Raw genomic sequence first — 25238 nt, 5'->3', positions numbered from 1 at the left:
TTTTGAACCCTGAAATAAGCGCTTGGCTTTATTGCCATGGGCTCAAAAGCCCGATTTGACTTATTATCAGGGGATGTCTTATTTTGGGCAAAACAGGGTAGCATGGGTTTTATATTTGAACAATAGGATAGAAAATTCTGATGAATTTCAAGCTTCATTTTTTTTAAAAAAATTAAATCTCTATTTTCACCTACCTAACAAGAAATGATCTGATGACATAGGAAGAAGGAAGGCATAATCAAATTAAACCACAATCTGCATAGGAAATAGAACTTTAAAAGTAAATAAAACACATTCATTATCTTTACAATTTGAGATCTAAAATTCCTTGAAAAGGAGAAGTACTTCCACCCGCCCCAATATATAAGCGACTGTATGGATGCCAGGGAAGATTCCTTGAGGAATCATTCCAAAAACAACACAAATAAGAACGCTTCAGAATGGGAGATGCTTCTGGACCCAAGTTGTTTAAGTTGTAAAGGTCCACAGGTCCTGTTGTTGCCAACTGGATTTGGATCTAGTATAGTTGACAAAACATTGATGTTATATGATTGTATTAAAACAAAAATCCCAGTTAGCAACTGGGTCACATAATTTTGCAACTGATATCAAGATGACCATATATGAATGATGTTCCACAGTAATTAGTGTTAGTTTGTTTTTAAATAACTTGTTGCCCTATAGTACATTAAAGCAGGAAAAATTTCTTTATATGAAATTAGGAAATAAAAATGACTGTGAAATAATAAAATAATGCTTTAGTTTTTAAACTGAACTTGTTATGTAATACTTCTGAAAATCATGGTCTCTAGTGGGTATGATATAGAACTGCACAGATCTTTGACCTATTGTCACTTTTCAGACTGCGGGCATTCAGACATGGTTTTGCCCATACTTAATCTTGACTTTAACTCATCTGTTTTTCTTAAATCTCTTTCATTGCTTTTCAGTTCTGCTGATTAAATAAAATTATATATTCTTAATGTTAGTCTTGCTCTGCAGAGAAAAAGAACTGGTAATAATCTTATTTAGGCCAATTTTTAAAAAAATACATTTTCAACTGTAGAAAAATAAAGATGGCATCTGGAAAAGATGTTCTTCTGTCTTTGTCTGGAACATTTAAAATTATGTTCTCATTTTCTAATGGTTGAATCAAACAGCATCAGTTAAGTTGTTCCTTGTGGTGCAGCTAGGACTGGTTTGGGGAATGTCTGTATAGGATGTCTGCAGGATAAAAATCTAATAGTCTGCAATATTATCAGGGCAAAGATTGGGATTCTTTAGAATGAGCACCTCTAAACACAAAAGGAAATAAGGTCATGGGGACAACAAACCCATCATCGTCATATAGGTCACCTTGGACTTGAAAGTGGTAGTGATGTTGCTCACTTCTGCCTGTTTCTTTATATGAACTGGGTACAGTTACAAGTGCTTGGTTTGTTAAATTTTTACATTGAAATTATATTTTCCCTTTCTACAAGAAGTTAATGTTTTCCCCAAGTCATAAGCAAAATTGCACTTTTCCTACAGTCCTGATTTAAATGGTTTAAAATGCAGAGTGGCTGCATGATTTTGTAACTTAGATAATCTCAGAAATGATTGTGTAATCATCAGGCATATCCATAATAGCATAAAGCAACATTTATAGCTGTGATGGCAAACCTATGTCACGCGTGCCGGAAGTGGCACACTCTCCGGGCATGCGATCCGTTGCCCGTTGCTCTTCCAGGTTCTGGCGCAGCGGCCAGCTGGTCTTCATACACGCAGGAATGCCGGAAACCGGAAGAGTAGCTGCCTGGTGTGCATGCGCACCAAACAGCTGTTCTTCCAGTTTCCAGCATGCACATGTGCACCAGCCAGCTGGTCTTCGTGCGCACATGCACACCAGAAACCGGAAGACCAGGTGACCTGTGAGCACGCATGCACCAAAAACCGGAAGAGTAGTCACCCGGCACACGCATGCGCATCAGGTGACTGCTCTTCCGGTTTCCAGCACACGTGCATGTGCACACATGCGCTCCCATTTCGGCACTCAGTGCCAAAAAGGTTCGCCCACACTGATTTTTAGGATCAGAGGATTTTGGACTCAGTTACATATAATAATACAAAATATTTTAAAGATTAATATATTCCTGAAAACGGAGACTTTTCTTTTGGAGCTGATGGATAAACCGCTGTGGAGAAAAAATTTATGGAACTTTGTTTTTGTATATGACAACTTCAGCAAGAATATGCACTCAGGTAGAAAGATTCAACTTTACCCATAATAGAAGAATTGATGATGAAGATGATAGAACTTGTTGAGATGGTCAGATTGACAGCTTTAACCAGACATTTGTGTAGTGCTAAGTAAATAGAGATAAGTTTAATGTTAACTGGAAATCTGACTTTTTTTTATTCCACATTAATTACTTTATTTTATTTATTAAATGTATTTGCAACCTGTTGTGTCTGCGCCCCCCGAGCCGGCCCTCCTGCCAGAAAGTGACTTGGAGCCGGGCCTGCTGCCAGAAAGTGACTTGGACAGTGTGGGGGAAGGGCCGTCAGGACTTACCTTGGGAGCACCGGCTTCCCTGGCTCAGCTCCAGGAGCCAGAAGCAGGCCAGGTGGAAGAAATAACGAGGCCTCCGTCCCCTGACTCTTTCCCCCCCCAGGCCACGCCTTCAGATCCAGCTGACGGCAATCAGGCTTGGTTGGACCCTAGGTTTTGTAGGCAGGAGAGGAGGGAACAAAAAAAAGCAGGGGTGGGGCAAGCCTAGGAAGTGCTGAGTCATGGAGCCACACCCCATAGGATGTAAAAGGATATAAAAGAGCTGCTGTGTATCTTTGTAACAAGCAAATCCATTGAATAACTAAGAGCTGAAGTCTGTTCCTGAGTGACTCACCAGCATCATGGAAGATAACGGAGGCTCTTGGCAGACGCTGGCTATTCTGCTGCTAGAGCTGATAGTGCCGGCTAATTAAGCCATCACTTGGACGGAGGCGAAGGAGGACAGAACACAACCCCTCTCACCATTGAAAGTGATTCTGGGCAGCTTCATAAGTAACTCAAGGCAGCTAACATTTAATATTGTTTCCTCCTCCTATTTTCCCCACAGCAACCCTGTGAAATGTGCTGGATTGAAAGAGAGTGACTGGCTCAAAGTCACCCAGACAGCTGTCATGCCTAGTCAGGACTAGAATTCACAGTCTCCTGGTTTCTAGGCCAGCATCTTAATCATTACACCAAACTGGTTTTGTGTGCGTCTATGCAGGGGTGAAATCTGAACTGGTTTGCTACCGGTTTGCTGGCTGTGCATGCACCCTGCGCACCAAGCATGTGCGCTCTGTCTCTCTCTCTCAACTTTTGGTTATGTTCTTTCTTATTTCCTTATTTGTTTCTTCTCTTTTTACTCTAAATATTAGTTCTTGATAGTTTTTATTTTCCTTTTTAAAATTTTAATAAAGTTATACAAGAGTCACAAAACATTTCATTATTTAACATCGTCTTTTCTTGCAGGATCCAATCTGGATCAGTCACCAGGACCAGAGATTTACTCCTCTGAGCTTTCAGACTCATGTTGGAGTTTATCCACTTACTCCTGGATAAACAAATACCAACAAAATTGCTTATTTCTTTAACAAATAACATAAACAAAGCAACTAAAAGAAAGAAAATAAAATATACAATTAAAACATACATGAATATATTTAAATTTTCATGGCAAGCAGAATGGTGTAGCTCCCATTTGCCTTGTTCTAATTCTTTATTCTTTATATGGCCAAGTATGATTGGACACACAAGGAATTTGTCTCCAGTGCATAAGCTCTTGGTGTACATATAAACAACAAAGTGATATAATCATAAGATACCAATAGGAGAAGGTAATAGGAAAGATAAGAAGGATAATATTAATACAGCCCTATTACATGGGTAAATATCCTTAAGCATAAGACATAAGGCTTTGCTTACAAGAGTTACAAATCCATTTTTGATAAGAAATGTTGGCAATTTGAGGAAGACAATAACACTTTATATGCTAAAAGCAATTGGGAAATCAGTAATCTTGGGATGCTTAGTGAAATATCTAAGGTTGTTTGGAAGTTTTGTTTTTTCAATTTGGTCCTGACTGATTGAGGTTTGGTTCATCACTTTTATCATACATGCACACCTAACTCTAAAAAACAGCTGCATCTGTCAATACAGATAAATGCTAATCTCTTTCGGACTTCTTTTAGTCTTTGTTTTATTGCTTCATAAGTTCAAGATCATTTCCAAATAGCTGCTACCCACTTGCTCCAATTATGCTTTGGGCTATTTTCCTTGTTATATTTCTGTACCCAATACTATATACATATTCTTGCAAGGTTTATAAAGCATCCAGAAAATGGTTAAAGGCAGAGAGAATAATCAAACTCACCCCTAATAGGGTATGGGGAGAAACTAATTTGTTTTGCATTTTTAGAATGCCCTAATTTGCACACAAATTAAAATACAGTAATTGTTTGATTACTATAATATGTTTATGCACATTCTTTTTGTACGGGGGGCCTCCATTGTTTTCTCAGCCATATTACTCAAATCCCATAACTAAATATTTCAGGGATGGATTTTGAATTGAGTTAAAAGGTACAAAGAATATGTACTTCACTATTTAGTATTCTAATTCGTAGCCTGCATTTTCTGCCTACCAAATCTCACATTGGTTTACAAACTTTTTTTTAAAAAAAAACAATCAGAATAAAAAGAACAACAATGCCAGAGACCAACCTAAAAAGTTTAAATAGTTTTACAGCATCAGAAGTTTTAAATTGGTAGGCCAAAAAATAAAGGTAGGAAATAGGGCTGTACAAAGCATTTGAAAACTGCTCTTTAGAAAGCATTTTTGCACTGAGTGGAATTTCCCACCCCCTTTGAACTGTTAAAGCACTGCATTCTCTGAAACAGGAGTCTCCAACCTTGGCAACTTTAAGACTTGTGGACTCCAACTCCCAGAATTCCTCAGCCAGCAAAGCTTGGAGACCCCTGCTCTGAAAGACTCCCATGTCTGCTTTAAAGGGTCTCTAAACTAATACAGACAGGTCTTGACTTATCACCACAATTGAACCCAAAATTTCCATTGCCAAGCAAGACAGTTGTAAAGCAAATCACCGCAGTTGTCAAATGAATTGCACGATTGTTAAGTGAATCTGGCTACAACGGTCGTAAGTGTGAAAACGGTCACGTCAGATTTTTGCCATTGCCATTGGAACTTTGAACGATCACTAAATGAATAGTTGTAGACCGAGAAGAACCTGTAGGTGAACACACAGACACCTTGTTTCACTGGCAGTTCTGGTGGAAGAAGGGTGTGTATATGCACATCCAAGCTGACACAATGTGAGGCACCCTTAGAAGCAACTGTGCAAATATCTCTACTTGATGGTTTCTGAGGATATGCTTTGCTATGGCAATGTACCTATAAAGTGCCCACTGGTGGGTTTCAAATTTTTTTATTACCAGTTCTGTGGACGTGGCTTGGTGGGCATGGCATGGCTTGGTGGGCGTGGCTTGGTGGGCGTGGCAGGGGAAGGATACTGTAAAATCTACATTACCTCTCCAATCCAGGGGAAGGTTACTGCAAAATCCCCATTTCCTCCCGATCAGCTGGGCCTTGGGAAGCAGAGAATAGATGGGGGCAGGGCCAGTCAGAATTTTTACTACCAGTTCTCCAAACTACTCAAAATTTCCACTACCAGTTCTCCAGAACTGGCCAGAACCTGCTGAAACCCACCTCTGAAGGTGCCCCTTTCAAATGTTTTACATGTACTTCTTGCTGAACCCAAGTTCATAGTCTCCAGTCAGGACTTCCAATAGTAAGGAATCCTGTGAATTATAATTCAGAAAAAATTGAGGAAGTTCCTATTTCTTCTATAAAAGCTGACTGGAATAACACAGTCTTTGATGCCTATCTTTTAAAAAAGCATTGGAGATGAGTAGGCATATTTAAGAGCAATTTCCAATGTTTTCATTATGACCTATCAAGTACATATTCTCTATATTTCTGATAATGGGAAAAATCATAGTGAAAAATCAAAGCAGACACAAACTTAGTTGTTGTGTCAAATAATGTGGAAGAAGTATCTCTTGAGATATTCTGGTCCATGATAGTTTTAAACGTTCATCGTTAAAGTCAGTACCTTGAATTGAATCCAGAATCTAGAATCCAGAAACAAATTTGGCAACTAAAAAGGCTGATACGTTAAAATACTTAACTGTTCAGCTGGGTTTAATTATAATATTGATAAACACATTTCAGGTCTGCCGTACATAGAGAAACTAATTTAATCATGACTAACTAATCCATGGATGCCTGAGATGTCTGATTTCTTCTGAGATGAGATCCACTAACATAAAAAGTGAAGTTTTGATTAAAAATCACTTCTACCAACTATTGCCATTTGAACATTCAAATATCAGATTGATAATGAATTCATCCAATAGGAATGTATCCAGCCCTGGACAAGTTCTATACCTATTCTGCGCTCATAATATAATCCAATTTCCAGTTTAACTGACTCAAACTTCAGTTTATTCATCCTTATCTAATACAGCAATGATTCCAGAAACAGATTCATGATTTCTACAGGAGTGGAAAATGGAAACAAGGGATTGCTTTTATTATATTTGCACATGTAAATTTATTTTAAATCAACTTAATATAAAAATTCATTATTTGGTTTGCCACTTAGTTGTATAAGGTTAAGCAGGGCTTGGATAATCTTGATAAGCCCTTCAAGCTTTGTTGGAAAACTACCAGCCGGGCCAAGGCTGGAACTGAGCTTTGAATTGTTGCATAGCCACAAGAGACCTAGGACCGACACATTCCATGGAACTTTATCTATTTGTTCTCAAGAGAAGGCAAGCAGTTTGGGGAGGTTCTTATATTATAGGTAGAATATAATAAAGTAGTCAACTTGGACCCATCACTGTGTTGCTCTGGTTACTTGTGCCTGACAGGCTTGAAGGTCATAGCTTTCTAGTCATTAGATATCAGTATTCATGATTGGTTGGCTTTTATATGTACCTCATTAAGATGAGTGATTGTTTTTCCAGCGGGTTGCTTCATGGCCTGATTGCACAATTTACCCAGTGGAGCTCATGGTAAGAGAAATGGTTTACAGACAATCCAGCTGTGAATTTTCATTTATACAAGAACAGGAGGCGGGACTAGAAACCAGCCAAAGCCAAGAGAGGCATTGATTAGTTCAGAAAAGATGTAGAGCACAGTCCTGCAAAGAGCCTTGTGGAAATAATAGCTGGCAGAGATAAGCAAGAGAAAATGCTCAGTGGCAAAGTGAAACCTTCTGTCAGATTGAACACTTCTCAGTAAGCAGTAGAAGAAATGATATTTCTAGCCGAGCCTTAAGATATTTTTGCACAAAGTAAGTCTGCTTCCTCCAATATGTACGTGGTTATTACTATGCTAACTATCTCCATTTGCTCTTCCGATTAGAGAGTGTTAATGGTTTTAGTTGAATGCGAGATAGGCAATCAAGCTTATCATGCAGTTGCTTATTTGAAAAAATTGTAAATGAGCTTTCAAATTGTTCATTTTTCAATTTTTTTCAGTAGTTTTGTTGTTTTTTAAAGTGCTATTTTCTCTACTAGGTTTTAGAATTTGTCAAACTACCATTAAAAATTAATCCACTATATATGGTTTACTGCTATGGATGTGAACAAATGGAAGGAACTATGTATTGCTAAGAGAAAATGTATTCTACCTAGCCAGAATAAGTTAAAAGCAGGAATTATTCCCCTGACTCCTTTACTTATATCAGAATAATGGAAAGAAATTACTGATTTCAAAATGCATTTGATTGTTCTTTTTTATTTTCTGTATATTCATTGAAAGTTATAACTTTGGTACATAAAAGAAAAGTTAAATGTGTTTTTACTTCAATCCTAGAATAATCTTCATCTGCATCCAACTTTAGGAAGAGTCAATATCTTTCGACTTGGGAGTTTCAGGGTGGCGAGGGAAAGGATCTGTATCTTCAACAAAGTTTTAAGTTGACTGACGTTTTTATTTTAATAGAAGTTGTGAGCTGGGAATGACATGAACTGAGTTCTAATTTATTCTGTAACTTTGGAAGTGATCCATTTTCTAATTTGTAGAAATATTAATAGGAAGCAGGAGATGAGCAGTTTTGCTGTTGTTACTCTGTACAAGATCCTAGAAACTGAGTTGCTTGGCATCAATCAGTTCTACCACTCTTTGTACCGCAATTGAACTTTTACCATTCTACTTTTAAAACACCGTTTGCTCTTAGCCAGAAGTGGAAGCTTTAGCTGTTAACTCTTTGAATTATACACAATCGCATTCTCTCTCTCTCTTTCTTTCTCTGTCTGTCTCTCTCTCACACACACACACCAGACATTATAACCCAATATGGATAACAAAACATTGTAGCATGTGTGGGAAAATGGCTTTAGTCCAACATCTGGAATCATTTATCTTCTGGTAGAGTTTGGAAAATGACTGGTTTATGCATTTTACAAAACTCCCTGCTGATTGATGTCAGTAATTTAGGGGGATGGGAGTCTGTCCTTACCAACGGGGGAGGATGTAAATTAGGAAAGAGGCAACATCATGACCTAGGTACTATTCAGTTATCAATAGTAGAGGCAGAGTAGGTTGGATTCTGCCCAGGATTCTTGATGCCCTCTCCTTTTAAAGTTTTGGCAGATGTATGTATTATTCTTGACAGTTATAGTTCTGCCCAGTGGCTTCTTAACTATAAAATACTAGTTTTTCAGCTGAGTAATTGTTGATTCAGAGGACCTATTCTTGTTACCATCATTTTTATTTAAAAGTTTTCTTTACGATTAGGGAAGATCTTGCTGCCAAGGACAGTGGAAAAAGGGAATTACTGAATTGATGGAGTGATTATGTAATATGTGTCCTTGCCATGCAAATTAAGTCTCTCATTTTCAGAGTATTTATTTGTATCCTACATCTCCTCGATGAGCTCAAGGCAGTTTATGTAGGAATCTTCATTTGATATCTATAGCTGCAATTGTGTAAGGGAACATCTGCTGAGGACGACAGTTACTGCCAGCAAAGAAGTCTCTGATGATATTTTCTTTAAATTGTAATCCTCTTGTGTTCTTGCTCTTATTCTATGCCTCCCCACCCCTACTCCCACCCACCCCCTGCCAGGGAATTTATTCAGGAGGAAAAGATATAATGGTTCTAGTAGTAGTGCTGGGAGTCCATCGTTTAGAACTTCCCCAAATCTTTATGTTCCTTATGACAGAATATGATTGATTGATTGATTGATTGATTGATTTTGTCAACCATATATAAGATTACAGATAAAAGTATAAACATAATTTGGATACATGAAAAGAGTAAGTAAAAAGGAATATTAGGACAGGGACAGTAGGCACGCAGGTGCATTTATGCGCGTCCCTTACAGACCTCTTAGGAATGGGATGAGGTCAACAGTAGACAGTTTAAGCTTAAAGTTTTAGGGGTTTGGGGAAGAAACTACAGAATCAGGTAGTGCATTCCAGGCATTGACCACTCTGTTGCTGAAGTCATATTTTTTGCAATCGAGTTTGGAGCAGTGTACCTTGAGTTTGTATCTGTTATTTGCTTTGTATTGTTATGGTTGAAGCTGAAGTAGTTGTATCATAATAATCACCACTAATAACTCTCTTGGAGGGCTAGGTGGGACATCACACATGGAATTTGCTAGTAGGATCTGCATGGTATATTTAGCAAAAACCATGTATTGGTATAATAGCAAGATCTTGGCAATCATTAAGGTACACACTGGTTATACTTCATTGGGAGAACCATTTTAATGACTTTTCTTCTGTTGTGCTGTCAGTCTGACCTTGTGATCATAGTTGCTTTGAGGTCTTTTGTTCCCTTCTCATGGCCTCCTTGTTTGATTATTTGTCATCTGCTGAGGCTGATGTTTGCTGTGCATTGGCTATTTCCACCTGCCTGACTTTGATGTTACCGGAATCCATTTGAAGCATTTTTCAGCGTTGAATCAACAGGCACTGTGTGATATATATATATATATATTTATATATTTATTTTCTTGCTAATTAAATAAGATGCTTGTGTATTCAAAGGCAGAGAGATTAGATTTTTTTATTTTAAATTTTAAATTAACACTCGGTTTCATAGCAACTACATAAATTTGAATGAGGCTCTAAGACACTTTGCATACGTTTGTAAGGGAATAAGGAAATAATGGAACAATTGCAAAGATAAGAAAAGAGCCCCTTCTCCTCACCCCAGCCCTGGTTTTCTTTCAAAAATACTTTTAAATATAATGAATGTTTAATCCTCCTAGCTATATTAGAATGCACCGAAGTAAGCCAAATGTCAAGCACGTAAGTGGCTGTTGTTAGGATTGAAACTGGCTTAAAGCAGCCAAGGCTGTGAAACCACTACCTATCCACAGCCTCAAACCTACGATCAAGCAGAAGCCATGAATCCAGAAGAATCCCAGGATGGAGGGTGATCCAACCCAGATGGGATCTAGTGGCCCTAGCCAAACCTTGCAGCTTCTGGACAAACAGCAGCTCCATCTTAATTTCTTGAATGCATATTTGGGTTTTTTTTTAAAAAATATAAAGGTTGAACCCAAATACATTCATGCGTAAGCTTAACCCTAGCTCTCTGTTTTTAATTACCAACTGTTGTATATTTTCTGCCATCACCCATAAAGTTGCTTTTTTGTTCAGTGGGTGCCCATATATTCTACCATAAATGTATTTTGATTTTGATTTTTTCTCAGCTTGCTACTGTATGCTGAATGTCACTCTGTGAAACCTGTGAATCCTAATACACATAGGAATCTCCTTCCTATCCCTTTTCCATTTAAGGATGCACTGACTTAAGTGTGGACTATTCAGCAGTGTGAATCACTGCTAGATTTTGGACAAGATCGAAATTTTCCCTTTTCTGGTTCTAATACCACTCTTTCTTTCTCTTCCGTAGTGTCTAATTGTCCTATAAATAGCTATAGATTAGCCCACTTTTTGTTATAAGTGAGAAACATGCCATATTTTGGATTGATAATCCTGTAACTTGGTTTTAATCATGACGTCCAGTAGCCTTTGTTCTTTTCAGTTCCACCTTCGACTAGTTTTGTGAACAATGCTGTTAGCAATTAAGTTGATCCCAAACTGATTACTGTAGTGTAGCAAAATTATTTGCTTAAACTACAAAGAGAAACACTGTATTCATAAGATCAAAGCAAACTATTTTGCTACACTCTACAAGGCCTGTACAGCCAAGAAGGACTTCATAATTTACCTAAGCATATTAAAATTTGGGGTATTTTAACATGTGCATAGTGCCTTGGTTAATATATGAGGCTCATACACAAATTCTGTTTCACTTCTCTTTTTAAAAGAAATCCTAAGCATGGAATATAGAATCCATTTCACATGTTTCAGGGACTTTTGAAATAATTTTCCATATATGAAAATCTTTCTAATATTGTTTTTAAAAATTACCTAGTTGCAGTGACTTACATGTTTCTCAGCAGTTTTAAGGCAAGTTTTCAACACTAACCATGACTGTTTCCAGTTCTTCTTGTGTCTTTTCATTTTCTGGAACTGCGCTGTAAAATAAAGAAGAAAGAACAGATACCATTTTTAATGATCTGAATAGGTAGTGGAAAAATATGTTTTTAACAGCTACACAAAATCACTGAGAAAAATCATCCATAGATTGACAGTAGGTTCTAAAATATATGTACATACCTGCTCAGTATATTCTTTCCATCAAGTTTTAGGCAAGACAGCTGGTGTTGATCAGTGTTTAGAATCTGTGTTAATTGGATTGTGATGAAGAAGTGCTAACACATAATGATGTCTTTTAAAGTTCCATTAAAAATAGGTCTTCTCTTTTTCCTTCCTGCTAACCCATCTCAACAGATTTTATGTCCTTGGAGGCAGGAGTGGAGATAAGCACTTTATTCAACTGGCCTTTGATATCATCATATAGCATTCAGACAGATAAAACCTAGACAAAGTAAAACTACTTTTATTTAAGATTCAGGGATAGAGAGTCGTGTAGTTGGTTATTACCTCTGAAGCTTGAAACCATGATGCTTAAGGGAGCATCTCTTCGTATGTCATATGCCTTCCCTTTAAGGAATATACAAACTTTCTCTAGCAAAATACTGCACTTTGCTTTTTGAGTGATGCTCAGGGACTTCAGTGTGGATGTGAATATGCCCAGAACTAATAAATGGATAGACCCAATATACAAGCTATTTTTTTTATTGAAAAAGTTTTAACAAACAAAAACATTTTTCCCCCCCCGCAAAACCCCCTTCCCCTCTCCCTTCACCCCCCACCCCCGGCTTCCCGGGTCAATCACAAGGTATTGTTATACATAAACCAAACATAGAATAAAATTTTCCCTTCTAATCCAATTAACTTCATCCAAATCTTTTCATTTCCTAGCCCCCCCATTATATAAAATAATACATCCTAATTATTCAAAGGCAATCTGATATCTCTTAATCTGATATCTGTTTTGTAAATAATCAATCCATTTTTTCCATTCAATTAAATATCTTTCCTGTGTATTGTCTTTCAAAAAGGCTGAGATTTTAGCCATCTCAGCCAAGTTAGTAACTTTAAATATCCATTCTTCTATTGTAGGTAACTCTTTTTTCTTCCAATATTGTCCAATCAACAGCCTTGCTGCTGTTATTAAATTCAAAATCAATTTAATCTCAGTCACTGTACAATCCGTTATAATTCCCAAAAGGAAAAATTGCGGCACGAACTTTATCTTCTTCTTCAGGACATTTTGAATAATCCACCAAATTCTTATCCAAAAGGCCTTGATTTTCTTGCAAATCCACCAAATATGAAAATATGTAGCGTCATCACAACAATATACAAGCTATTTTTGATTAATAATTAAATTTGTTCAAGGCAAATTATTTAAATGGGTCATTCTGTATTATATATTTTCCGTGTTCTTGCTATGGTCCTTTGCTTTCAACAAATCAACTCAAATGTTACATCCCTTTCATAAGAGCCAGTTACATATGATTAGTGATAATATAGAAAGGAGGTCTTAAAGTTTGGATAATCCTGAAAACCTAAAAAAGCTTTCTCCTTTATTTTTGTTCTGCTATGCTGACATTTGAAAATATAAATCTGGTTTGGTTGCTGCTTGATTTAATATATTGCTTTTGCACATGTATCCTTTCTGATGTGGCCTTCAATTTGGTACTTGAACTTCAAAAGGTAGATTATGTGTGTGTGTGTGTGTGTGTGTGTGTGTGTGTGTTCTGAGGTATATATAACCAAAGACCTACATATATATATGTGTGTGTGTGTGTGTGTGTGTGTGTTTGTGTTTGTGTGTGTTATATTTTGTAAGTTACTTTAAGAGGAGGAAAGCGTTCCTTAGTATTAAAAAAATGGATATGAAATGAAGAGGATTATCAACCCAAGGAAAATATGTGAGTGAAGCAACAGTTCTACCGATAGCATAACTGTGTGTGCACGTGAATTTGTATGCATGTGTCTGAATACACACCTGGAATTAAATATAACAGTGTTGTATTTTCAGTGTTTTGCTGAACTGCAAAAACAGTAGTACAACATGCACATTAATTTCATTTTATGCCTTCGGTGTGGAATTATGTACTTCCTGTGAGAAGCATTTGGTATTTAGAGTTTGCTTTTATGGATACCATTCAGAAAAAAAAATGCATGCAGCAACCGAGAGGGAGACAAATATGTCATTATAGAGACTGTGGTTCTATCAAGCGGTTTCTCATGCCCATCAGGGACTATAATTTGAAATTGCTTGGATAAAAAGAGATGAACAACTGGTTCCCCTAGTGAGAAAACTATACAAAAATTATCCCTTCACATTTAGACAAGTCTCTATGGACATTATTGAGCAAGTGTAATGAAATGGCACCTTCTTAAGTCTTCAAAAGAATCTTCTTTTGTATTGGCTGTCCTCAAGATAGTCAGTCATAGTCTTGGTAACCATCTGCTGTGTTATTCTTTTTTTCCATTATGTTTCAACTTTTGGGATCTGCACACCCCTTTTTCTTTTCAGATTCCCAGATAGCAAGCAACAACAGTTCTTAATATGTGCTATTTAATCTGACCTATTTTTGCTTCTCCTGCTTTTCCAACACATGCATAGTTAATGAAATCCATAAGTGGTGTATTTTGACTTAATATGTCTTAAAATCCTACCCTTCATCAGCTGAACATTTCTATAATATAATTTAGGAATAAAAACGTACATGTAAGAGAAGGAAACAAAATCTCAACTTTTGTACAAGAAAGTTGTACCATACTTTTTCTAGGGTTCCAGAATCTTTCTGGTATTGTAGTGACAGAACTGGATGCACTATTCCAAATGTGGGCTCACTAGTACAGTATAAAAGGCAAAGGTTCTCCTCGCACATATGTGCTTGTTGTTCCCAACTCTAGGGGGCAGTGTTCATCTCTGTTTCAAAGCTGACAAGACAGCACTGTCCGAAGATGTCTCTGTGGTCATGTGGCTGGCATGACTAAACAGCAAAGGCACATGGAACATTGTTACCTTCCCACCAAAGTGGTCCCTATTTTTCTACTTGCGTTTTTTATCTGCTTTTAAACTGCTAGGTTGACAGAAGCTGGGATAAGTAACGGGAGCTCACCCCATTACGTGGCACTAGAGATTGGAACCACTGAACTGCCGACCTTTCAATCGACAAGCTCAGCATCTTAGCCACTGAGCCACCATGTCCCTTAGTGCAGTATAGAGCAATAATATCACTTCCTGTGATCTTGATAATACAGCCTAGGATTGTGTTGGCTTTTTTTGACAGTAGCAACACATCGTTGATTCAAGCGCTGGTCCACCAGGACACCTAGATCCCTCTCACAGGTACTACTGTTGAGTCAAATACTACCTACCCTGTACCTGAGCATATGGATTTTCCTGACTAAGAGCAGAACCTTATTTTTCTCACCACTGAACTACATCTTGTTGGTTAAGACCAGATGCTCAAGTCTGTCAAGATCCTTCTCAATCTTGAGTCTGTCTTCCAAAGGGTTAGTAATCCCGCCCCCCAGCTTCGTATCATTTGCAAATTTGATGAATGTCCCTTCGATCCCCTCATCTAAGTCATTTATGAAGATATTGAAGAACACTGGACTCATGGTACAAGTTTGAGATACCCTCTGCATGCTTCCCTCCATATAGATGTAGTTACATTAGGACTATATGCTGAGTGTGATTGGTCAGCTACCTGTAAATCTATCTTGTGATGGTACTGTCTATCCCACATTGTTCCATCTTACCAAGAAGTAGACTCTGGTTTACTTTATCAAATGCCTGGGAGAAGAGTCCTTTGGCCAGAGCTACATCTGCAAATCTAGCATAGCCATGAAGCCAGAAAGTATGCAAGCAACAGACCTACTCCTTCCAGGCAGTGACACCCATCCACAGTGAAAACCAGAGTAATAAAGAGCTAGATAGTTTGTAGACAAATTTAACTTCCATCTGTTTTGCCCCATACAAGTCCACATAACCTGTAGAGACAGGATCAAGACTTTGACAGCATTTCCAGTCAAAACTAAGGTAGAAATGTAGAACTGAGATTACCAATCATACCTCATTCTGAACCAACACATACAGGTCGTCATTGACTTACCACAGTTCATTTAGTGACCATTTACAATTACAATGGCACTGAAAAAAGTTGACTTATGACCATTTTTCACACCAATGCCCGTTGCCACATCTCCATGATTTTACTGAAAAATTCAAATGCTGAATTTTGATTCAAATTTATGACAGTTGTAGTGTCCTGGGGTCATGGGATCCCCTTTTGTGACCTTCTGGCAAGCAAAGTCAATAGGTAAACCAGATTACTTAACAATTGCTAATTTTAACTACTGCAGTGTGTCACTTAACAATTGTGGCAAGAAAGGTTGTAAAATGGGGCATAACTCGCCTAACAACTGTGTTGCTTAGCAACAGAAATTTTGAGTTCAATTGTGGTCATAAGTCGAGGACTACCTGTACTTTCATGTAAATATATAACTATAGTGATGGAAAGCCTAAACCTCATAGTTCTTCATATAAGAACATTCATTCCATTCCACAAGGGAGAATCAGTGATCATCCCTCCCTCACCAACACCCTCTACTTATTTATTAGTAAAAATATAAAATATTATTCAAATATAATACTGTTCCTAAACTGAATAGCATTTTCTCTAATCTTATGGTGTTAAGATACCTAAATTTAAAATCCCTGGTCACCATGGCTAGAATTTTTGAGAGACAGTTCCTAATTTGGTGCTTAATAAAGGCTTTGGGGGCCACATGTCCCTAAATCCGTGTTAGGAATTTGCAGCCTTAACATATTTGGAAAGTCTCATGTGGGCTTCAACAGTATCATCTCGACAATTTTAATTCACTTTAATTTATTTTATGAAGCTGAGTGCTATAATAACACACTCAAAAAGAATAATTTACTGTACTTGGTCTTCATCCCAAATCCCTAATTTAGCTACTGTTTATAAGAAATTTAAACATCTTGCTTGAGTAATCATTTCAGGAATCCAACTGAAAAGTCTGGAGAGTATTTTTCTAGTAAGGAAATTTTGTCATCTCATAAATGAAGATGCCCTGTCTATAGTCTGTACAGTTTTCCATGGCCTCTTCCTCAAGCTCCATTACAACTGCTTTAATAACCTTGCCACATATTACTTTCCGGGAATTAACAGCCATTTGAAGGTTATTGGTCTGAGGCTGTACCTAAGGTTGTCATCTCCTCCAGGTTGCTCATTAATCCTTAGATACACAAAGGGCTGTAGACAGAATCAGCTTGTTCCAATATCTTTTCCATTGCATAGCATCTGGACAAAGTTACTGGGGTCATCTTGCTTCTTTCCCAGTAGTGCTGTTTAAAAAATCCACATGTTTGGAATTTTTCTTTTTCTTTCTTCCTACTGGGAATAAATTTTGAACAGAAAAGTTATTAAATGGTTGTTTAAACCAAGGATATACAGCATAACTTGCATGACTCATCAGATTTAATGCAAACTACTAGCTGGCAGCCAGGACATTCATATTCCGGTAGGTGAAATACAAATCAAGAGTTTGGGAATCTGATTGTGAACACAAAATCCATTTGCGCTAATCTCAATTTTTTATAGTTGATCCAGTTTAATACCCATGTGTTCATTCTCAACATTATACAGTACTTCATGATAATATGCATTCAATTCTAGTTTACGGCCAGGTTACAAATCTGTATTTTGTTATGAGTAGAATTTTGTATGTGTTTGTGTATATGTGAGTTTGTGTGTGTATGCACGCGCATGCACACACACATATTAAAGAATGCTATTAAGGCAAATAATTGTGTGATTTTCATAGATTTTGTACGTAGTATTTTGAAATTAAATTTCTGTAGAGGCAAAGAAGCATATGTGGTTTACTATAACTTTACTGCATCCAAGTAAAATTGGTACCTAGTGGATATTTTATTCCATTTAGACACCAAATGGAACAGATTCTTTGTTCTTCTGTGTTTATAGGGGATCAAAACATTAGTTGCACAAGAAAATGAAATTTAAGTTAACCTTAAATTATTCAACTATTTTCTTCATATTTGTGACTGTTATATCTAAAGAGATTTTACATAAATTGTATACGCTTATGTAGCATGATAAGGTAATACACATTTTATGTTAACATTCTTTGTAGTTCATGTTACCAATCTTTTTCTGTATCATCATGTATTAATACAATGTACTTGTCCAGTTGAAATCCTTTTTAATAGTATATCACATCTTAGCTCTCCTTAGCTGTCTTCTTTAATCTAGAACATTTCCTACTTGTATTAAAAATATTTATCATATTTTATCCATCTTGTATAGCAGAGGTGGATATAGCAGGTTCTGACCAGTTCTGGAGAACCGGAGCGGAAATTTTGAGTAGTTCGGAGAACCAGTAGTAAAATTTTTGACTGGCCCCGCCCCCATCTATTCTCTGCCTCCCAAGTCCCTGCTGATCAGGAGGAAATGGGGATTTTGCAGTATCCTTCCCCTGGAGTGGGAAAGGAATGGGGATTTTGCAGCAACCTTCCCCTGGAGTGGGACATGAAGAGGGATTTTGCAGTAACTTTCCCCTGGAGTGGGGTGGGAATGGAGATTTTACAGTATCCTTCCCCTGCCACGCCCACCATGCCACACCCACCAAGCCACACCCACAGAACTGGTAGTAAAAAAATTTAAAACCTACCACTGTTGTATAGGCATTTCTAAGTGTATGAATACAAATATTCTAAAACCCTTCTCAGCCAAAAATGGTTATATTTATTCAAACTTGAATATTTTTTAAAAAATTTTTGGAGTTTACAGTAATTTGTTACACTTTGAATGAATTAAAATTTTTAAATATTCCCAATTTTATGGGGTGTTATATATTATCTCTGTTTCTGTAACTTTTCTTGAGATCTTTAATTCAATTTGAAGTTCTGATTTCTTAACATTAATTTGCAACCTAAGCAAATTACAGTTTAATCTTACATAAGTCTTTAGAATAGAATAGAATAGAATAGAATAGAATAGAATAGAATAGAATAGAATAGAATAGAATAGAATAGAATAGAATAGAATAGAATAGAATTTTATTGGTCAAGTGAGGACCACAAGGAATTTGTTTTGGTGCATATGCTCTCAGTGTACAGAAAAGAAAAGAAAAGAAAAAGAGAAAAAAAATACCTTCATGAAAGGTACAACATTTACAACACAAATGATGGTCATAGGTTGCAATTTAACCCTTAATGATAGCAACAAAAAGTTACAGTCATACATTCATAAATGGAAAGAGATTGGTGAGAAGATTAATAGTAGTGTAGACTTAGTAAATAGTTTGACTGTGTTGAGGGAATTATTTGTTTAGCAGAGTGATGGCCTTCGGGGAAAAACTGTTCTTGTGTCTAGTTGTTCTCGTGTGCAATGCTCTGTAGCGTCGTTTTGAGGGTAGGAGTTGAAACATTTTATGTCCAGGATGTGAGGGATCTGAAAATATTTTCACGGCCCTCTTCTTAATTCGTGCAGTATACAGGTCTTCAATGGAAGGCAGGTCGGTAGCAATTATTTTTTCTGCAGTTTTAATTATCCTCTGAAGTCTGTGTCTTTCTTGTTGGGTTGCAGAACCGAACCAGACCATTATAGAGGTGCAAATGACAGACTCCATAATTACTCTGTAGAACTGGATCAGTAGCTCCTTGGGCAGTTTGAGCTTTATGAGTTGGCGCAGAAAGAACAGTCTTTGTTGTCCTTTTTTGATGATGTTTTTGATGTTAACTGTCCATTTTAGATCTTGCGATATGATAGAACCTAGAAATTTGAAGGTTTCTACTGTTGATATGTGTTGTCAAGTATTGTGAGAGGTGGAAGTATGGAAGGGTTTCTCCTAAAGTCTACCACCATTTCTACAGCTTTGAGTGTGTTCAGTTCCAGATTGTTACGGTCGCACTACAAGGCTAGTCGTTCGACCTCACATCTATATACGGATTCGTCATTGTCTCGAATGAGACCAATCACTATTGTGTCATCTGTGAACTTCAGTAGTTTAACAGATGGATCATTGGAGATGCAGTCATTGGTATACAAAAAGAAGAGAAGTGGGGACAGCACACAGCCTTGGGAGGCCCCTGTGCTAATTGTACAGGTATCTGAAGTGATCCCGCTTAGCTTTACCTGCTGCTTCCTGTTTGTTAGGAAGCTGTGATCCATTTACAAGTCTGTTCAGGTACTTGTAGTTGGTTTAGCTTAGTTAGAAGAGTGTCTGGAATGATGGTATTGAATGCTGAACTAAAGTCTACAAAGAGGACCCTTACATAGGTCTTTGGAGATTCAAGATGTTGTAAGACAGGGGTGTCCAAACTTGGCCCTTTGAAGAATGGTGGACTTCAACTCCCAGAATTCCCCAGCCAGCATGAGCTATAAACATGAGCAAGTTGCTTGCTGGGGAATTCTGGGAGTTGAAGTCCACCACTCTTCAAAGTTTGGACATCCCTGTTGTAAGATGTAGTGCAGAGCCATATTAACAGCATCATCTGTTGATCTATTTGCTCGATATGCAAATTGCAAGGGGTCTAACAGCAGATCCATGATGGTTTTCAAGTAGGAAATTATTTATTTCAATAAACTATGCATATTAAACTATCCATATTTACTTCTGCTTTCCAGGATTTTCCAGGAATTTTTCAGGATTTTCTAGGAATTTTCCAGGAATTAATTAGGAGATTCTGACATATATTTAAAAGATATACAGATCTCTCTCACACATGTACGCACACACAAACATACACACCAATGTGGAAATGTCAGATTTTTTAGAATTTGCAATACTTGTCTACAGTTTGGTTTCTTCAGAAAACAGTTCCTGGAAATTGAATGGTATTTCAGCAATAAAAAGCTTATCTACAAAGTAAACTTCATAGAACTGAACACCCTAGAAATCGTATGGGAAATAGGAATCTGTAGTGTTACTACAAAGGATGACTATTTCCCATGTGACTTCTAGGGAGCGCAGCATCCCTTGAGATTTATTATAACAATCTCTGCCTCCTTTTCAGATCTAGTTGCTGCCCACCCTATGATCACCCACATGACCAGCTGATTTTACAACCCTTTTTGAAGCAGTTGTTAAGCAAATGTTGTGCTTGTTAAATGAGCCAACAGTTTGCTATAGGCTGGTTTTGCCAAAACTCGGAAGTAAATATCTTTCAGCAAAATCATCATAAAACCTGGTCATGTGACCATGGGACACTGCAATGGTTATAAATGCAGCCTGGCTACTGAATGCCCTAAGTACAATCATGCGATTGCGATGGGGGGGTGACCATCATAGTTTTGAATCTAAATTTGAATCTGCACTACTATTAATCTTCTAATCGTTCCTATCACCCATCTCCTTCCACTTATGACTGTATGACTGCAACTTTGTTGCTTGTATCCTTACGATTTATATTGACTGTTTCCTAATATGATTTGATTGCTTATTTGTACACTATGGCTATTATTAAGTGTTGCACCTTATGATTCTTGATGAATGTATCTTTTCTTTTATGTACACTAAGAGCATATGTACCAAGACAAATTCCTTGTGTGTCCAATCACACTTGGCCAATAAAGAATTCTTCTCTTCTCTTCTCTTCTCTTCTCTTCTCTTCTCTTCTCTTCTCTTCTCTTCTCTTCTCTTCTCTTCTCTTCTCTTCTCTTCTCTTCTCCTCTTTACATCCACTCAGGTATTTATACAGTATCTAACTAGTTAACTATCTTCCATTACATACTAGTTATCATCTTAGAGCATTTCTGAACTATTCATGGAAAAAGTCTAAAGAACTGAGCCTGAGTTATCTATGGTAAGTCCACAAGTCTTAAAGTTGCCAAGGTTGGAGACCCCTGGTCTACGGAATCTAAACTATTGTATTCTTCCATGTTGAATCCGTCTTAAAAAAAAACAAAAACAAAGGTTCCTTCACATAACTTTAGAGCTGCTCAGTGAGCAGAGCTGCTCAGTGAGCACATTTTAGTGTGCTGAAAAGCTTTGCCCACTTTTGAAAGAGTAACATTGCATCTCTAAAAAAGACGGTATTGACTATATAGCCTTTAAGATTCAGTGCACAGAACTATCCTTTCTCCGTTCTTTGTTAGAAAAGCTATTTAAACATTAGATTGATGGCACTGTGGGCATTCTTTATCACACTGTCTTTTCTTCAGCAGTGCAGGGATGGGATGTAGTCACAATTATTGATTTTTATTTGTGCACATGGATATAGCCTCACATTTGTGTGTATGCCATACTATCACTCTTTTATTGCTCAGTTTGGAATTAGGCAGGACAGTATATTTTTGCAATAAAAAATTGATGCGGAGAAATTTATACACATTTTCACCTGCTCTAGATAATAAATCTTACGATCACGCAGTTGCTCATGTGGGAAAGATTTATATAACTAAGACTACTTGTGAGGCACACATGAGTAAGTTGAAGAACATGTATATACCTGAGCTTGTCTCATCAAAAGCAGAGGAAATAAAACAAATTTCCATATTTCAAGTATATTTTCACGTCAAACAAGGATCATAAAAGGAAGACTTCTATGAATATATTTCCTGGGAGTTTTTTTAAAGTATTAACAATTCATTTCCTAAATATGCACATAACATGCATAAAGCACTATTTAACTTTTTGACTAATAGTGACACCTGATCACAGATATTGACAAACAACATGCTTTTTGCAAATGAATAATGAATGACATGTTACTACCCAAAGCTAGTTAAATTTATGATTGGTAGCTAATAGAGATGAATGTATCTTTCCATTTTAATTTTACCAATTTCCCATTTTTCTTGTCCTTAGTTATTACAGTTTCAGGGTTTTTTGCCTCTTTTGAAAGACAGCACAATAATTGCCATGCATAGTTTTTATTTCCCATAATGTTTGTAGTGTGTGCATATTTTGGTAAAACAAAATTCTTTAGAATATGCTCTTCAGCAATATTTTGTGCATATTTCCAGTAATATATGCACTTTTCCTAATGTATAACTACCAGCATTCTTTGTATTTGATCTTCCAATCCCCTCTCCTTACCCCCAAGACTACCAAATACCTTAGCAAATCTTTAGTAATAGGTCTATTTGGGCTTGGCAAGCACTTCCTCCATCTCCCTTATCGCATGTGTGTTTAGAAATTGCCCCCTTAATACACAATCTGTTCCTGTTTGAGCATCATTTATATATCATAGTTTGACTGGGTTCTTTTAGAACAAGAGATGTCTTTTGGTTGACCAGGATGACAAACCACATATTCATCCCTAGATTCCTCCCTCTGTTCGCTCTCAGATCCAGATGGCTACCTTTTGTCTTTTTCAGCTCCAGCACAAGGTCTTGAAAGTTCTCGCTAACTTTTTAATTTTTCTCCCCATTTTCTTTGGTTCTGCTCAAATTTCTCACGAGAATCATTTACGACATTCTCCCATTGTTGTTTCTCATCCCTTTGAGATTCTACAATTTCAAAATCAGTCATCTGTGAGAACTGGAAGCATAAGATTAGACGTTGCTATTTTTAATCAGATGGTATTAAATAGTATAGGTGTGACACCATCCATGAAAATGCTGATTACAATCAAAATACTGTCACACTGATTTGGAGTGTGCTCCAGGGAAGTTGTATGATTTCATGTAGCTTTTCCACTTCTTTCATTGGGTTGTTGAAATTGTGCATGACACCTGGTCTGATATAAATGAGGTATGAATTTGAAATGAAAATATTCAAACGCGCAGATCCTAAGAACAAAAAAAAATTTGAATATGTTCCACAGAAGCTGCTTACTTTGTTGGAATAGTTTTCTGAACAATTGGCTAAAAGACCAAAGTTATAAAATGGTGTATTAATACATTGTTTGGTGTGTGTTTTTTCTTTATTCCTCAGAGCGTGAAGCAAAAGAGTCCTGTGCTTGGTTACGGGCTGCTGGATTCCCTCAGTATGCTCAACTTTATGAAGGTATGTTTTAGAAATCCTTGTTTATTCTATAACCTTAATTATAGCAAAGACTATTGTGTTTGTTTTGATACTATATTGTTGAAGGGGGAACACCTGCACCTTCCAAAACACTAGAACTAAATCTGGTAGATTTCGTCCACAGGAACACTAATCTTGGGATAACTAGAAAATCACATTGAATTAAAGAATTAAATCTGAATGTTGAGATATTCTTGGGCTCAGTATTGTGTAGATGTACCTAAGCTAATGTGCAATGTTTTTTTGCAGTGTATTCTAAACTTGAAAAAAGGAGAATCTAAAAGGATCCTAACAGTTTGGCTGGCACTGTCAAAAATTTTAAGTTTTTCCTGGTCTCCACCCACAATTTTTTGAGAGTGACTATCAGAGTGCCTTTCAAAGGCCAACTTGAATGCTTAGTGCTATATGCTCAAGTTATTTTATTGGCAAGTAGTATGTATGATGTCACTACACAATTTACATGTGCTTTTCATTAAAGACAGTGCTAGTAAAGGTGATGTGGTAAATGCAGAAGAGTAAAAGAGCTTTCTACTGGAATAATGTAGCCTACCCTAAGTCCTTGTCTTTCAAATATGTTGAACTTTTACTTTCTATATTTATTAGCCAAAGTGATGGAGAGTAGAAAAATCAGGCGGGAAAGGAACAATAACTGTTTTTCTATACTAGTGATCAGAACATTACTATTTATTGAATGTTACTTATCTACAAAAAAAGGTTGAAAAATGAACCTTCTAATTTTGTATTGCATTCAGAACAGGATATATTAACATCATTTTAATGAATACATTTTATGTACATGTTGTTTGAGAATGTATCCAATATCTCTCAAAGTCAAGTGTTTGTTGCTTTAAAAATAAATAGTTCTTCTCTTGTAGATTACCAGTTCCCTATTGATATTGCTGCTGTGAAGAAAGATCATGATTTCCTTGACAAAGACCTTGTAGAAACTCTTTGTAGGTAATGTGCTTTCTGCTTCACACTATTCTTTTAGTATAGTTTGCAAAAGTTATAGCATTTCACACAGTGCAGAGGATTCTGTGAATTTTAGGCAGATATTGATTGTTACTAGCCTCCCTTCTCTGCTGGAAATCATGAGTTTTATTCATCCTCAGTTTGCAGCAGCTCAGCTGGTTCCCAAAGCTGGACCTCAAGTAAACTTTAGCTTCCTGAATGGATCAGAATTGGAAAATGCAACCTTAAAAAAATGGCCTTTAAAAAAACCTGCTAGGTTTTCCAAGAGTGTTAGTTATGAATGAGTTCACCAGACACTTATATGAATTGTTGCTTCTGTGGGCAAACTACAAGGAGCCAGTTTCACAATACCTTTTTGTAGAAGACTGTTGGTGTTCTAGCATTTAATTTTATTTAGCTTCTCACACTCAAGGCATAACAAGATAAAAGCAGCTTGTCCTCATGTGGACCAAAATATTATTGACTAGTGTTTCTTGAGTTTGCTTTGGATCTGACAGATATCACACTCCATGATTCACATGGAGAATCATGACTTCTGCCACTTCAAGGGGGTGTGAGGAATCCAAATGCACTGGATTTAATCAGAAAACTAAAGACTTAATTTTTTTCATATCTTTGACAATCTGTTTCAAAGTTTTGGAAAGGCCCCAGAAGATAGGACATCATTTTTGCTTAAAACCAA

At 36.9% G+C, this 25238-nt stretch overlaps 1 protein-coding gene across 9 annotated transcripts in view; it reads left to right on the top strand.

Moving 5' to 3' along the window:
• STARD13 (StAR related lipid transfer domain containing 13) overlaps positions 1–25238 on the top strand; it is a 116378-nt gene that overhangs the window by 56291 nt on the left and 34849 nt on the right. For 6 of the 9 annotated variants that reach the window (XM_058185158.1, XM_058185156.1, XM_058185155.1 and 3 more), the window contains 2 exons: positions 23495–23566; positions 24460–24541. In XM_058185158.1, coding sequence (XP_058041141.1) covers positions 23495–23566; positions 24460–24541 — 154 coding nt within the window. Of the gene's footprint in view, positions 1–7239; positions 7405–23494; positions 23567–24459; positions 24542–25238 lie in introns of those variants that run through there. The other 3 variants (XM_058185162.1, XM_058185160.1, XM_058185163.1) reach the window with 3 other exon arrangements.

This window comes from Ahaetulla prasina, chromosome 5 (assembly GCF_028640845.1).
Source record: "Ahaetulla prasina isolate Xishuangbanna chromosome 5, ASM2864084v1, whole genome shotgun sequence".
NCBI classification, from domain to species: Eukaryota; Metazoa; Chordata; class Lepidosauria; order Squamata; family Colubridae; genus Ahaetulla; species Ahaetulla prasina.
The sequence above is the reverse complement of the archived record's forward strand: the minus strand, read 5'-3'. Positions and strand labels throughout refer to the sequence as shown.